Source organism: Vigna radiata, chromosome 11, assembly GCF_000741045.1.
Source record: "Vigna radiata var. radiata cultivar VC1973A chromosome 11, Vradiata_ver6, whole genome shotgun sequence".
In the NCBI taxonomy this organism is placed as follows: Eukaryota; Viridiplantae; Streptophyta; class Magnoliopsida; order Fabales; family Fabaceae; genus Vigna; species Vigna radiata.
In genome coordinates, this window is record NC_028361.1 from 9,233,460 (window position 1) to 9,246,149 (window position 12,690).

Genomic DNA, 12,690 nt, shown 5'->3' on the forward strand with positions numbered 1-12,690 from the left:
TCAATCCCTTTCACACGAGACTTTTAAGATTATGACTTTAAAAAAAAAAAATCTCAATTAAATGGACTAAAAAAATAGAAACTATTTTTTGAGAAGTGAAGGGATCAACTTATGGATTATGGACCTGAATGAGAATTGTCCACTGTATTTGAACACTAATATATAGGGATCATGTTATGAAAACACGTTAAACTCAAAAGAGGAAGTATGATAATTTTATTCAATAATGATCTTTTCATAAATACGAGCTGAATCAGAATAACAAATTGTAACAGTAGCAAAGTGCTAAACTTCCTATAAAAAGCCACTAAATTAATTGAGTAATGAAAATAAATAACGTTCTAAAACTTGGCTAAACAGCAGGAAAACAGAGAAACTGTTAAACAAATGCACACGTTGAAACCACCTAACGTGGCTAACAGTACAGAAAATAAAAACATTAACTAATAACTTCAAATGATAGTTAATGTCGGCGTGCTCTGCAATATAACGCAAAACTGAAGGGTAGGCGTAAACTGAATGGAGCCAATATGACAACTGCTACAAAGATGTGCTTGTACAACCATGATTTTTGTAGAACTATTCCAAGCGCAGCACAGAAGGCAATCATCATGGACACTAGGGAGAGGGAAAGGCACCCAAGCCCTGACATTATCTTGGTGGGCAATCTTCTTTGGAAGTCTGTCGGAGCATAACTCGATGTTTGAAGGTCAATGTATATAAATACTGTAAAGATAGAAGCCAGGAGAGAGATTGCATCAGCTACAATAAACACAGTAAACCGTTTATCCTTTATAAAAATAGGAATTCCACTGTCTTGATGGAGACCCCCTGGGACAGTGAAGATTGCAGCGAACATGACAGTTATAACGAGAACACCCACAATTGCAAATGTCCCAGCTGTTTCCTTTATCCATTTTTCTCCATCTTTCATCAGCTCCTTGTGTGTTTCCATAAATATCTCTTCAGGCTTCTTACCTTCATCATTTTTGGCTTCTCTACATTTCACATGCACAACTTCCTCCACCGCCTGCACTCATTTCATCCACGTTAATGCATGCATGGACTATATATTGCACTAGAGAGAAAAAACTAATGAAGATGAATGCACCTTAAACCAGTCAATTTCTCTTTTCATTTGCCGAGCAGCACCGGATCTGCGATTCAGATCAGACAAAGGTCCTAAACGTGCCGCCAAATGCAATAAGTTATTGCCAAACATGTCTGTTGTATAGTTAATTATATCCTTATTTTCAGAGCGAGTAAGCATGAATTGGAACACATTGTGTTTGCGATGAAGAACCGCATACGAGAATATGTCTCTTCCATGATTGTCCATTGCCAATAAGAGGTCATGGTTAGCCTTCCTCATAGCATTTATGAACTCAACATTTCCATGCTTTGCTGCTTCCAACATGGCATCATACACCAAAGCNTCCNGGAGTTGTGAACTATTCAACTTCGAAACACTATCTTTATAATATCTTAATATTTGTAGAAATTCATTCTTCTGTCCAAGTACACTCTCTCTATTTTTGGATTTCAGTCCACATGAATGCATTGCCCATTCTGAAACAATGGGAGGGAAAATAAAATTACTTATGGTTTGGTTTTACTAACAAAAGATATTTAGAAATTTCATCATTTCAACGAACAAACAATTTCAGAATTTACCCTCCAGAATGTTAGACTCCGTAGACAGAATTTATTGTAATTATCGAATCTAAAATAGTTACCATTAGTGTAATTTTAAATCGATTATTACAATTTTTTCTTTAAGTTGTTTGAGTTTTTTATTTTTTTTAATAAGAGTTTAATACGCTAATCCAACTTGATTTGGAATTCGAATCAAACAATAAAAAATATCATCACATCTTTAATTCTTAACCAACAATATTTTAAAATCCATATCCACACTTTGATCACATTTGATGATTATAAATTTATTTTACAATTTAATAAATATTATTTCAAACCTTTATAGTTCTTCAAATAAATAATTAAAAAAAAATCAAGTTTACTAATATGATCCAAAAATGGATGCAAGATATAACTTTGAGCATGGGTGTTATTTTATATGTTTATTATGAAATTAAATTAGATAGACTAATTACCAGTTTAATTCATGAACACATTATCAATTTAATTTTAATTAGACACACTAAATTAAATCAATTAATCCAAATATTCAACTTGGTAGGTTGAATAGAACTTGGTTACATTCATAAGTTAAATATTGTATATGTTACTATATTATTATTCTGTAAATTCAAAATTGCTTGGTTGATACACATAGCATCATGTAATAACATAATGATTTAAATATTTTTATTTCTTATAAAATCACCCAATTTTAACTTTATACCTCATAAAATAGCTTCAGACATTCATTTTCAAAGAGCTAATGCTTTTTAGAATATTGTTATGTAGCATTTGATATCAACATATATAATATGTTTAGTCAAATGTGACCTAACAATAGCAAGTAACACCTTTTAATGTCGATGATATAATGTAACAAGGTGATTTCTTTTAAAAAAAATTGTAGATCTTTAAAATAAATATTTTTCGTGTACTTAAAATAATTATTTCAGATTTTAAAGAAATTAAGATTATAATAATTAATTTAGATACAAATTAATAAACTTAAAATATTAATATCTAAAATAGTTTCGATATTATGAATAAAAAATGATAATTTGTTTGTCAATTAAACTATAAATTGATCACTAATATTAGTTAAGTTTGGACTACTAAAAGAATAGACACTCATTTCCAAAACCTTGATTATTTAAAATTAATGATTTTAATTTAACTTTCCAAACTAATATGTTTACGCGTCAAAATTCGTTTAAATCACTTATAGATACATGTTTACATGTATGCGATCCTATTTAAATATGTGATAAACTCAAAAAAGATGAATGAAAGAGACAAAGCAATACTTACTCACAAACTTTCTAGAGATGTTCATAATTGCCAAAATGAAATCGACTAAAGTACCTGAAAGAACCATAAGAACAAGTTTAAGTCAGTCGCGTATCTTTTGTGCTTAATATTATTTTTCATCTTGTTAAGAGGACAAATAAAAGAAATTCTGCCTTATATATAATTGAATGAAAATATCATGAATATATACATGAGAGAGAATCTTCAATTATGTTATTTTATCTCTATAATTGTGTTACTTTGTTACTATAATAGTGCAAGATTATTCCTACTCCGACTTTATAATAATGCAAGATTATTGCTACTATGTTGATATAATAATGCAAGATTATTTCTTTAAGCAAAATATTTTAATATGGAAAATTAAGACAATATTTTCTTTCAATAATCTTGTGATATGATTTATTTTCTAATACTCTCCTTTAAGTTAGATAGTAAAATTTGCATTTTATGGTAGAGAAAACTTCTTTTTCCAATTGTTTGGTGAACACATCAACAAGTTGTTCAGCTAAAGGTACCATTAGTGCAGAAATAACATTTAATGTCACGCATTTAACGTCTAACGAAAGAAAATTCAACGTAAAAAATGACTGGTGATAATTTTGTAAATAAAACGTCATTATAGAAGTCAGTTAAATGGGTTACCAACGTCAAATAAGATATAAACGTTGGCTTCCCAAAGGTCAGACGTCAAATGGTTTGCATACAGGACTGAAAAATCACTATTTTATTGCCTTTACATGTCGGCTTTCCCCTCCACAGACGTAAAAAATGTTTGAAAATATCTCATTTTAAGCGTCATTATTAATTCTTCTACGACTTAGACATTGGCTCCTTCCCTACAGACGCCAAAAAGGTGCGAAATTACCTCATTTGGGCGCCAATATATTTTTTTTGCTACTTAGACGTCGCCCTCCCTTCCCACAAACGTCAAAAAGGTGCGAAATTACCTCATTTTAGGCACCAATATTAATTTTTTTTATCACTTAGACGTTGGCTGGGAATGGGACCAACGTCAAATACCCTGCATTTTCACCCACTCTAGAATGCGAGCACTAGTTACACGTTTTCTCTCTTGTTGCGTTCAACATCCTCCTCTGCTTGCTCTCGTTCGCCATTAAAGTTTAGGTAAGTTTTCTTCCATTTTGCACTGTTTAAAAACATTTTGCACCAATTATATATTACGTTTGAAACCATTATCTTTCATTGCATCGATTAAAATTTGTTTTCATTAGCTTTTGGTGCAGTTCTTGGGCACGTTTTGGGACAATTGCAATGGCGATTCTCAGACCTTTATTGTGCGCATTTTTCTCCTCACCCTCACAGGGGCACCTATCTACTCCCTCATCTTCACGGTTAGTTTCATATATTAGTTGTTTCATTTTCATTGGTTGTTACTACTTCTAAAATTCTGGAATTTTTTGTGGTGTATTCTTGTGTTGTATATTGATCTTTCATGGTTTTAGTGGAAGAAAATATTGTTGAATTTTTTTTAAAAAAAAAAACAAAAATTGACGTCTGTTGTTCTTACAACAGATGTTAATTAACGTATGTTATAAATGCAATAGACGTTAATTGACGTCTGTTCAAAGACAATAGACGTACGTCATACATTTAAAAGACGTCAATTTAACGTCTCCCACTATGACATCAAACATTTAATAGACATCAAAAGTATAAAATAACAGACGTTAAAAGCTATTTTTGTGTTTGTGTACATATCTAGTTGTGAATGAACCATCTTGAATCTTATCACCAATGAAGTGACAATCCATCTCTATATATCTAGCTCTTTCATGAAATATTGGGTTAGCTGCAATGTGTAAGGTTGTTATATTTTCACAATACAACAATGTCAATTTATGATGCAATATCCCTAACCTTTCAACAATTATCATAACCAAGTCAACTCACATCAAGTACGAGCCAGTGTTAATTAGTAGCCAAAGCTAATATACAGCAGCCAAAGCATATGGACAACAAAAGATGCCTTGAGAGTTCCATCAACAAAACTCAATTTGGATTTTGCATTCAAAGAGATGACCATGACTCTATGCCAATTTGAATAGTAGACTCCATCTAAGGATTTGTAAACAAGTATCATTCCAAGATGATCAGAATGATGAAAAGAATAAAAACTATTGGAATTTGGTTCATTTGCATTGTTAGCTATGAAAACAAGGATAGAAAGAAAAACTTAGTGAAGGATCGTTCCTATTCTAATACCATGTTAAAAGGACAAATAAAAAGAATTCTACCTTGTGTATAATTGAATGGAAATTATATACGTGAGAGAGAATAATGCAAAATTGTTCCTATTCTATTACTGTATAATAATGTTAGAGATTCTTACTCTGATACTATAATAATGCAAAATATTATTCCGGTAAATAAGCTATTTTAATATGAACAATGATAATATTTTCTCTCAATAAACACGTTTTCTCTACTATAATTAATTTTATTTTACTTTCTCCTGTACAAGTATTTTAGCTCATGTATTACATACTATAGCGGTTACAATATTGCGCTTAAAATATGTATTTTTATGCTGAAAAGAGCACTTAACTTGAAAAATTGATAATCACTTTTTTCATATTTGACTTATATTATAAGTGATTCCAGAAACATATTTTGACTTAATTATTGTGTGGAATAATATTCAAAGATCTCTTAGATTCGAATTTGTAAAATATGTTCAAGATTTAAATATCTTCTATCAAAACTTTTCTCTATATAGCAGTGAAGTCAAGGGAAAAGATAACGGTTATTTTTGTCTGTAGGCAACGATTCGGTAACCGAGATACATACAGACGAGACAAAAAGGGATAGGTTTTTTGCCTCGATTGTGAACCGAGGGAAAAATGGTAGGATTTTGCCTCGGTTCATAGATAATCCAAGTAGTAGAGTTTTTCCTTTTTTTATTTTTTTTGAACAAACTTTTCACCTCGGTTCCTACTGAACCGAGATAGTAGAGTGTTTTTTATTATTTTATTTTTTGCTTTTTTGTCAGCTTTTTTGTCTTGATTGTGACCTGAACCGATGTCATAGATGACTTTCTGCTTCGGTTATGGTTACAACTGAGACATATTCTCCTATATTTTTTTTAAGAATAAATTTGTTTCTGTAATATTTTCAATTACAAAAACAAACCTGCATATATTTAACAATCCAAAATATTCAGAATAATCCAAAAACATATATTTGAAATTATCAAGAAGCAGTAGCATTGTATAAAAGAGGTTGTCAGGTCAAAAGTCCTATGTGCAAAATCTTACCACTTCTAAAACAAAAAACCATTGTGTTCCCAGGACTACGCGGAAAATATGCAAAAGACACTCGAGCCAAATCCAGCAAGACGCGTAAGGATTCAATGGGCAGTTCCTCGTAAGACTTAAGCAATGTCAAAGCCACATCTGCGAGTTCAAACCATGCAACCATTTCAGTATTAAATTCATTTTTCTTAAACATGCTGTTAACTGCAAAATATGATATTCCAATATATATATATATATATATATATATATATATATATATATATATATATATATATATATAAAGTTATCAATATCGATGAAAAAATTATATAAATAATATAAATAATATTATTTATATAAATAATATCTTAATTTAAATAAGTCTACAAAATTATATAAATTTAAATAAATAAAATTTATAGATATATTGTTCATAAAAATAAATGTTGTAAAACATAAATATGATGATTTTTCTTAATTTTTTCTCCTTTCAAGCTTGAAAAATCGTTTCAAACTTGTGATTCTACCAAGTTTACACAGAAAACGAGTTTATTTCTGAGTTAATTCGGAAGCATGTCTGAGAATGTAAATTCGTAAGAGTTTAAGAGTTAACTCGAGAGTTTGATAACTATATATATATATATATATATATATTACATAAATCAAAGGAGCATGTGAAGGAGGAAGGTTGAGGGTTTGAAGAAGAGAATGAGAGAAGCAGCGTATATGGATGTACTGTGGTTGGTTTGCTTACCAAATATATGCGCTTGGATGCATCGTTTCAGAAGCAAAACTCGATTATGTGAAGACTGGTCATCCATGACATGGCGAGGAGTTTGAAAGAAAAGGTAACGAGTCATTATTTTGCATCCTGAATTAGCAGCCATAAGAAGAGGGATCTCACCCTCTTTGTTCTCTATACCAAGCAATTCTTCGCCGCCTTCCGCATTTACAAAACGTCTTGCTATATTAAGGTTTCCAGTGTAACCAGCAGCAAGAGCAAGAGCAGTATTACCATCCTCATCCTGCATTTCTATTAATCGCTTCTTTCCTAAGTATACTAACCCTTTCACAATTGTCATATGTCCTTTTATTATTGCAACATGAAGAACCGTTCTCCCTGAAGACGGAGCCCAAAATATGGCATTGGGTTGATCTCTCAAGTATGAGTTTGCACCTTTCCAATCACCGTTTTTCACAAACTTGTATAAAGCTTTGTGCTCACTAGTGTTTTCGGATACAACACCTGTGTGTGTCTCATCCAAATTAAAACGTAAATAAATATTTGAAGTTAATATTATGTGTAAATATATACTTTATATAAAGAAAATTTGAAGATGCATCTAAACACTTACCGTGCTGAATATGAGGTTGGACTTTAAACTCAGATATGCAAANTTTAGCCAAGTGATTCCAAGCTATGTGGGCAGTTTGGAAGTGTTTAATTTGATCGAAAATGTTTGGTGCACATGATAGTTGAATGATATGCAGAGCCTTTGCGTCTTTCCGTGCATCAATGGGTGTGGATGCAGAACCACTCTCCACAACATCCCACAGATTTTCCCCTCTCAGATAATTTTTCATTAGAATTTTCCATTCTTCATAGTTGTATCTTGTGAGTTCTTCACGAACTATTCCGTGGGATGCAACACCAATGTTTTCCATTGCACTTCCTTGCTTTTCCTTGTTTCCCATCCTTTATATAAAGGGAGACAAGAACATAATTCTCTTTTCAGTTTTTAGTATGCTGAATTGTTCAAGTGAAGGATATTTTTGTACATTTCTCAAAAATGAGTTTTTTATCCTCTGAAGATTTGGTAAACTTCAAATAGTTTGAAGTTGGTTGTACCAAACGCTGCATAAAGAAAATCTAGTGTTTTTCTACGGATTTTGTATGTTATCTGTGTTTTGTTATCTCCTTTAAATTTATGAAAATTAAAAAATAGATTAAATATATTATTATGATTTATGAAATTGAATGATTTTCGTTGATAAAAATAATTTAAAATAAATGTAACTAGAATATATAAGTTATCTTAAAATTAAATAATTGTTAGTGATTAATTTAAATTAAGTTAAGTAATAATTTTATATTTGAAATTGTTATTATTTCATAATTTTACTATTCGTATCATATTTTTATATATTTTATAATATTATTAACATATGTTTAATATTATTTATTTTTATTTATGTATATTTAGTATTATTATTATTATATTATATTTGTTTACATAAGTTAAGGTTAAAAGAAGCATTTAATAATTTGTTGTACTGCTTCCTGTGCTGATTAAAGATTCACATTGCTACTAAATTTACTAACCTTACCAATGACGTGGACATATATTATAATTTATTTTATATTAAAGCAAGCATGAATGTGTGTGCTCGGTGTTCACATTAATGTTCACATTAAAGCAAGCATAAATATTATAAATATTTATGGCTAAAATAAGATATAATACAAAAACAGATTGATTTTTGTTTTCTATTTTTAATCAATTAAACTGAACTATGTAAAAAAAATATATCTATAGAGCTATCATTATTAACTCTCATTTTTGTTTTAATAATAATTTTTTAATACAAAATAAAAATATGACGACCAAAACTAAATCCAACAAACATGTATTTGCACTTGAATTAAGAAAAGTTTTCACACCTGCCCGTTTTTTCCATACTATAGAAAGGATTAGTTAATAGAAGATAAGTCTATGCTATTTTTATACATATTTTTAATTGACTTGACCAGTCAAATATGCATCATACATCCTTTTCTATTAGTAGTGAAAATTCCCAGGAGAATAAATTGTCACCGGAAAAGATACAAAAGCAAAGAGTAAAAGAAATTCAATAAAAAAAATTGAGAGAAGAAGAAAGATAAAATATAAGAAAAAGTATATTTGAATCTTGAATAAAAAAGCATATTTAAACGGGGAGACTTCATATCAAACAGAAATAATATGACTTTTTAATATGTAAGAAAATATATATTTTTTTCAATCTAATATTATGTTAAAAAATAATTTTATATTTTCTTAGATATTATAAAAGTCATAGTAGATTATTGAAAAAGACTGAAAAAGACGCAGGTTTTATTATGATTCTTAAATCACTAGCCATTATAATAAATTAAAAGCGGTGATATTTTTAAAATAAAATTCAAAATATATTATGTTAAATAATAAATTACCTGTGATAGAATCTAAATCCTTTAATTCTATTTTTTAGTATCTTTTCATTCTTTTGTATGACGTTTTTTTTTCTTAATTTTACATTCTTCTCACATTGTATCGTAATGACTATTAGTGCAGTTAAGAGAAACGATAACGATTATTTTGATTATTTGGTAACAGTTCTTGAGCTTAAGTATATCTAGATGAGGCAAAAACTATAAACTTTTATATTTTGGTTCATAACTGAGGTAAAAAGGTGGACGATTTCACTTCGGTTCAAAGTCAACCAAAGTACTATTTGTTTTTCTTTTAATTTTTTTTCGCAGGACTTTATGTCTCGGTTCCCTTTGAACTGAGACAGTTATTGTCTCGGTTGGGACCTGAACCGAGACAGTATGATTCTTTTTTTTCTTCTTTAGCCAGTTTTATGTCTCGGTTGGGGTCTGAACCGATGTCGTAAGAGGTTTTTTTGTCTCGGTTATGGTCACAATCGAGACATATTCTCCTGTTTTTTTTTTTTAAGAGCAGGTCTATTTCTGCAACATTCTCAACCTACATATAATTTTATAGTTAGAACAATCCATAAGCATATATTTTGAATAAAAATTATATCAAAACATAAATACATTCAATGTAATCATAAATCAACTTCTTAAAACATAAATCAATCTAATGTAATCATAAATCAACTTTGAAACATAAATCAATCTAATGTACAAAATTAAACTAATAATAATGTACAAAAATATAAAACAACTTAGAAACATAAACTTAGAATTTACTATATCCTAAAATCTACTACATACTATTATATAATTGAATTACATATTTAACCAGTGTTTCTTCACAAGTTGAAGTGTCTTCTCTGAAATTGAAACAATCACATTAAATCTTTACATAAAACACAATAATTTTAATTAATGTATATAAATTCTAAATTATGAAAACAATAAAATTCAAACCTAAATATTTTCGTTTACCATACGGTGTAATCCACCAATTATTGTTTATGTTATAACTTCTAAAACACATGCACTTGTGACCCATCAATAATATTAATGTATGAGGAAGGTGCCTTGTAACACAATGGAAAAGAAAGTCAATAAAAACCATATCTGTCAACTTAGACTACTATCAACATTCTCAAATCTTAAGTCACCATGTGGCCTCCTTACACGAATAACATATAGACAAATCAGAAACATATACAGATAGAGAGAACATTTTCAACTAATTCAATCCTAACAATTCAAAATTATTAAACCTAATTCGAAATTATATAAACCAGTTAATACAAATTATATAACTCAAATTATATAACAAATCATATTACAAAAGCTTTCTAGGAAAAAGAAGACCCACAATTTACATAGGTCAAGGTTAAAAGATGCATTTAATAATTTGTTGTACTGCTTCTGTGCTAATTAAAGATTCATTGCTACTAAATGTACTAACCTTACCAATGAAGTGGACATATATTATAATTTATTTTATATTAAAGCAAACATGAATGTGTGTGCTCGGTGTTCACATTAAAGCATAAATATTATAAATATTTATGGGTAAAATAAGATATGATACAAAAACAGATTGATTTTTGTTTTCTATTTTTAATCAATTAAATTGAACTATGTAAAAAATATATCTATAAAGCTATAATTATTAACTCTCATTTTTGTTTTAATAATAATTTTTTAATACGAAATAAAAATATAGACCAACTAAATCCATCAAACATGTGTTTGCACTTGGAATTAAGAAAAGTTTTCACATCTCTCAGTTGTTTCCCATACTATAGAAAGGATGGGTCAATAGAAGATACGTCTGTGCTATTATTATACATATTTTTAATTGACTTGACCCGTCAAATATGCATCATAGTTCCTCTTTTTTTAGTAGTGAAAATTTCGAGGAAATTAAAGGGTCGTGTCACTTTCACAAGAAAAGACACAAGCAAATGGTACAATGATGTTGAAGTTTTTCTTTTTTACCTGGAAAAGAAATTCAATAAAGAAATAAAAGAGAAGAAAAAGGATAAAATATAAAAAGAAAATTGAATATAATATAAAAGAGTAAAACGGGTAGATTTCATATTAATAAAAAATAATATAATTTTATATCATGATTAAGAACTGAATTGTAAATCTAACTTTAATTTATGATTTTTATATTATATTAAAAAAATACTTACATCAATAATATATATTAAATAGAAATTCATTTAAAGAATTGATATTGTAAAATTAAATTAAAAAATTGAGTTAGGTTTAATCTTTAATTTTTTAACATAGTATTAAATTGAAAAAAATTATATTAAAAACTCTTTTGTATCACTTTTCATTAACATAAAATTGTTATTTCATTAGATTTTGATAAAAAAATCTTATTTAATTTTTAAAAATTAATTGTAAAAGTATAATTTTTATAAACATTCCCCTCCTAATTTTATCGCAACTTAAAAGATTAATGTTATTAATAAATTTAATATTTTCATTTATGGACTAATATATAGCTTGTTTTTTAAAACTGTAGTAGGGTGACACTTCTACATTCAAAATACAGAAAATATTTTATTTATTCATTGCAATATATATATATATATATATATATATATATATATATATATATATTTTGTTATTTACTCAACCATTTTTTACGATAAATATCGTATTCTACCTAAATAATGATAAAATCGAAATCGGATACTCTGTATAGGTAAAAATTTAGATTTAAAAACATGATAATGTTAAATAAAATAAATCATTCGTCTATTTAACAACGTATTCTATTCAAATTCCTTATGGATATACCTATTTGTATTTGATAATTTTGAAATATAAATGATGAATGCTATAAATCAATACTATTATCAATATAGAAGTGGTTAAAATCTCCAAAATAAAATTTCACTATTTTATATTAATATTGTTAAGATATACTAAATATTCTATTAACAAATATTAGACAATTAAATATTATGTTAGTTCTAATTTATATATTATTTTAATTTTTAGAAATTTGTATACTTATCATGAATTTATATATATATATATATATATATATATATATATATATATATATATATATATATATATATACCGTACAGTACCCCAGGGACCGTACGGTCTCCTAGGCACCTCCAGGCCGATCATCCAGGCCGACCATTCGAGTCACCAAGCCGGCCATCTGGGTCACCGGGCCGATCATCCAGGCCGATCATCCGGGTCACCAGGCCGATCATCTGGGTCACCAGGCCGATCATCCAAGCCGACCATCCGGGTCACCAGGCCGATCATCCGGGTCACCAG

General features: G+C 28.7%; 1 protein-coding gene across 1 annotated transcript; it reads right to left on the reverse strand.

The window, feature by feature from the left end:
- Nucleotides 1–309: 309 nt before the first annotated feature.
- Nucleotides 310–7,901, reverse strand: LOC106776732 (ankyrin repeat-containing protein At5g02620-like). The gene is made up of 6 exons (XM_014664203.2): nt 7,562–7,901; nt 6,961–7,452; nt 6,228–6,365; nt 2,950–3,003; nt 1,112–1,569; nt 310–1,030 (listed from the first exon to the last, which is right to left on the reverse strand). Exons 1-6 carry the CDS (start codon nt 7,899–7,901, stop codon nt 464–466), a joined length of 2,049 nt encoding a protein of 682 aa, XP_014519689.2. The 3' UTR covers nt 310–463.
- Between the last annotated feature and the right edge of the window lie 4,789 nt (nt 7,902–12,690).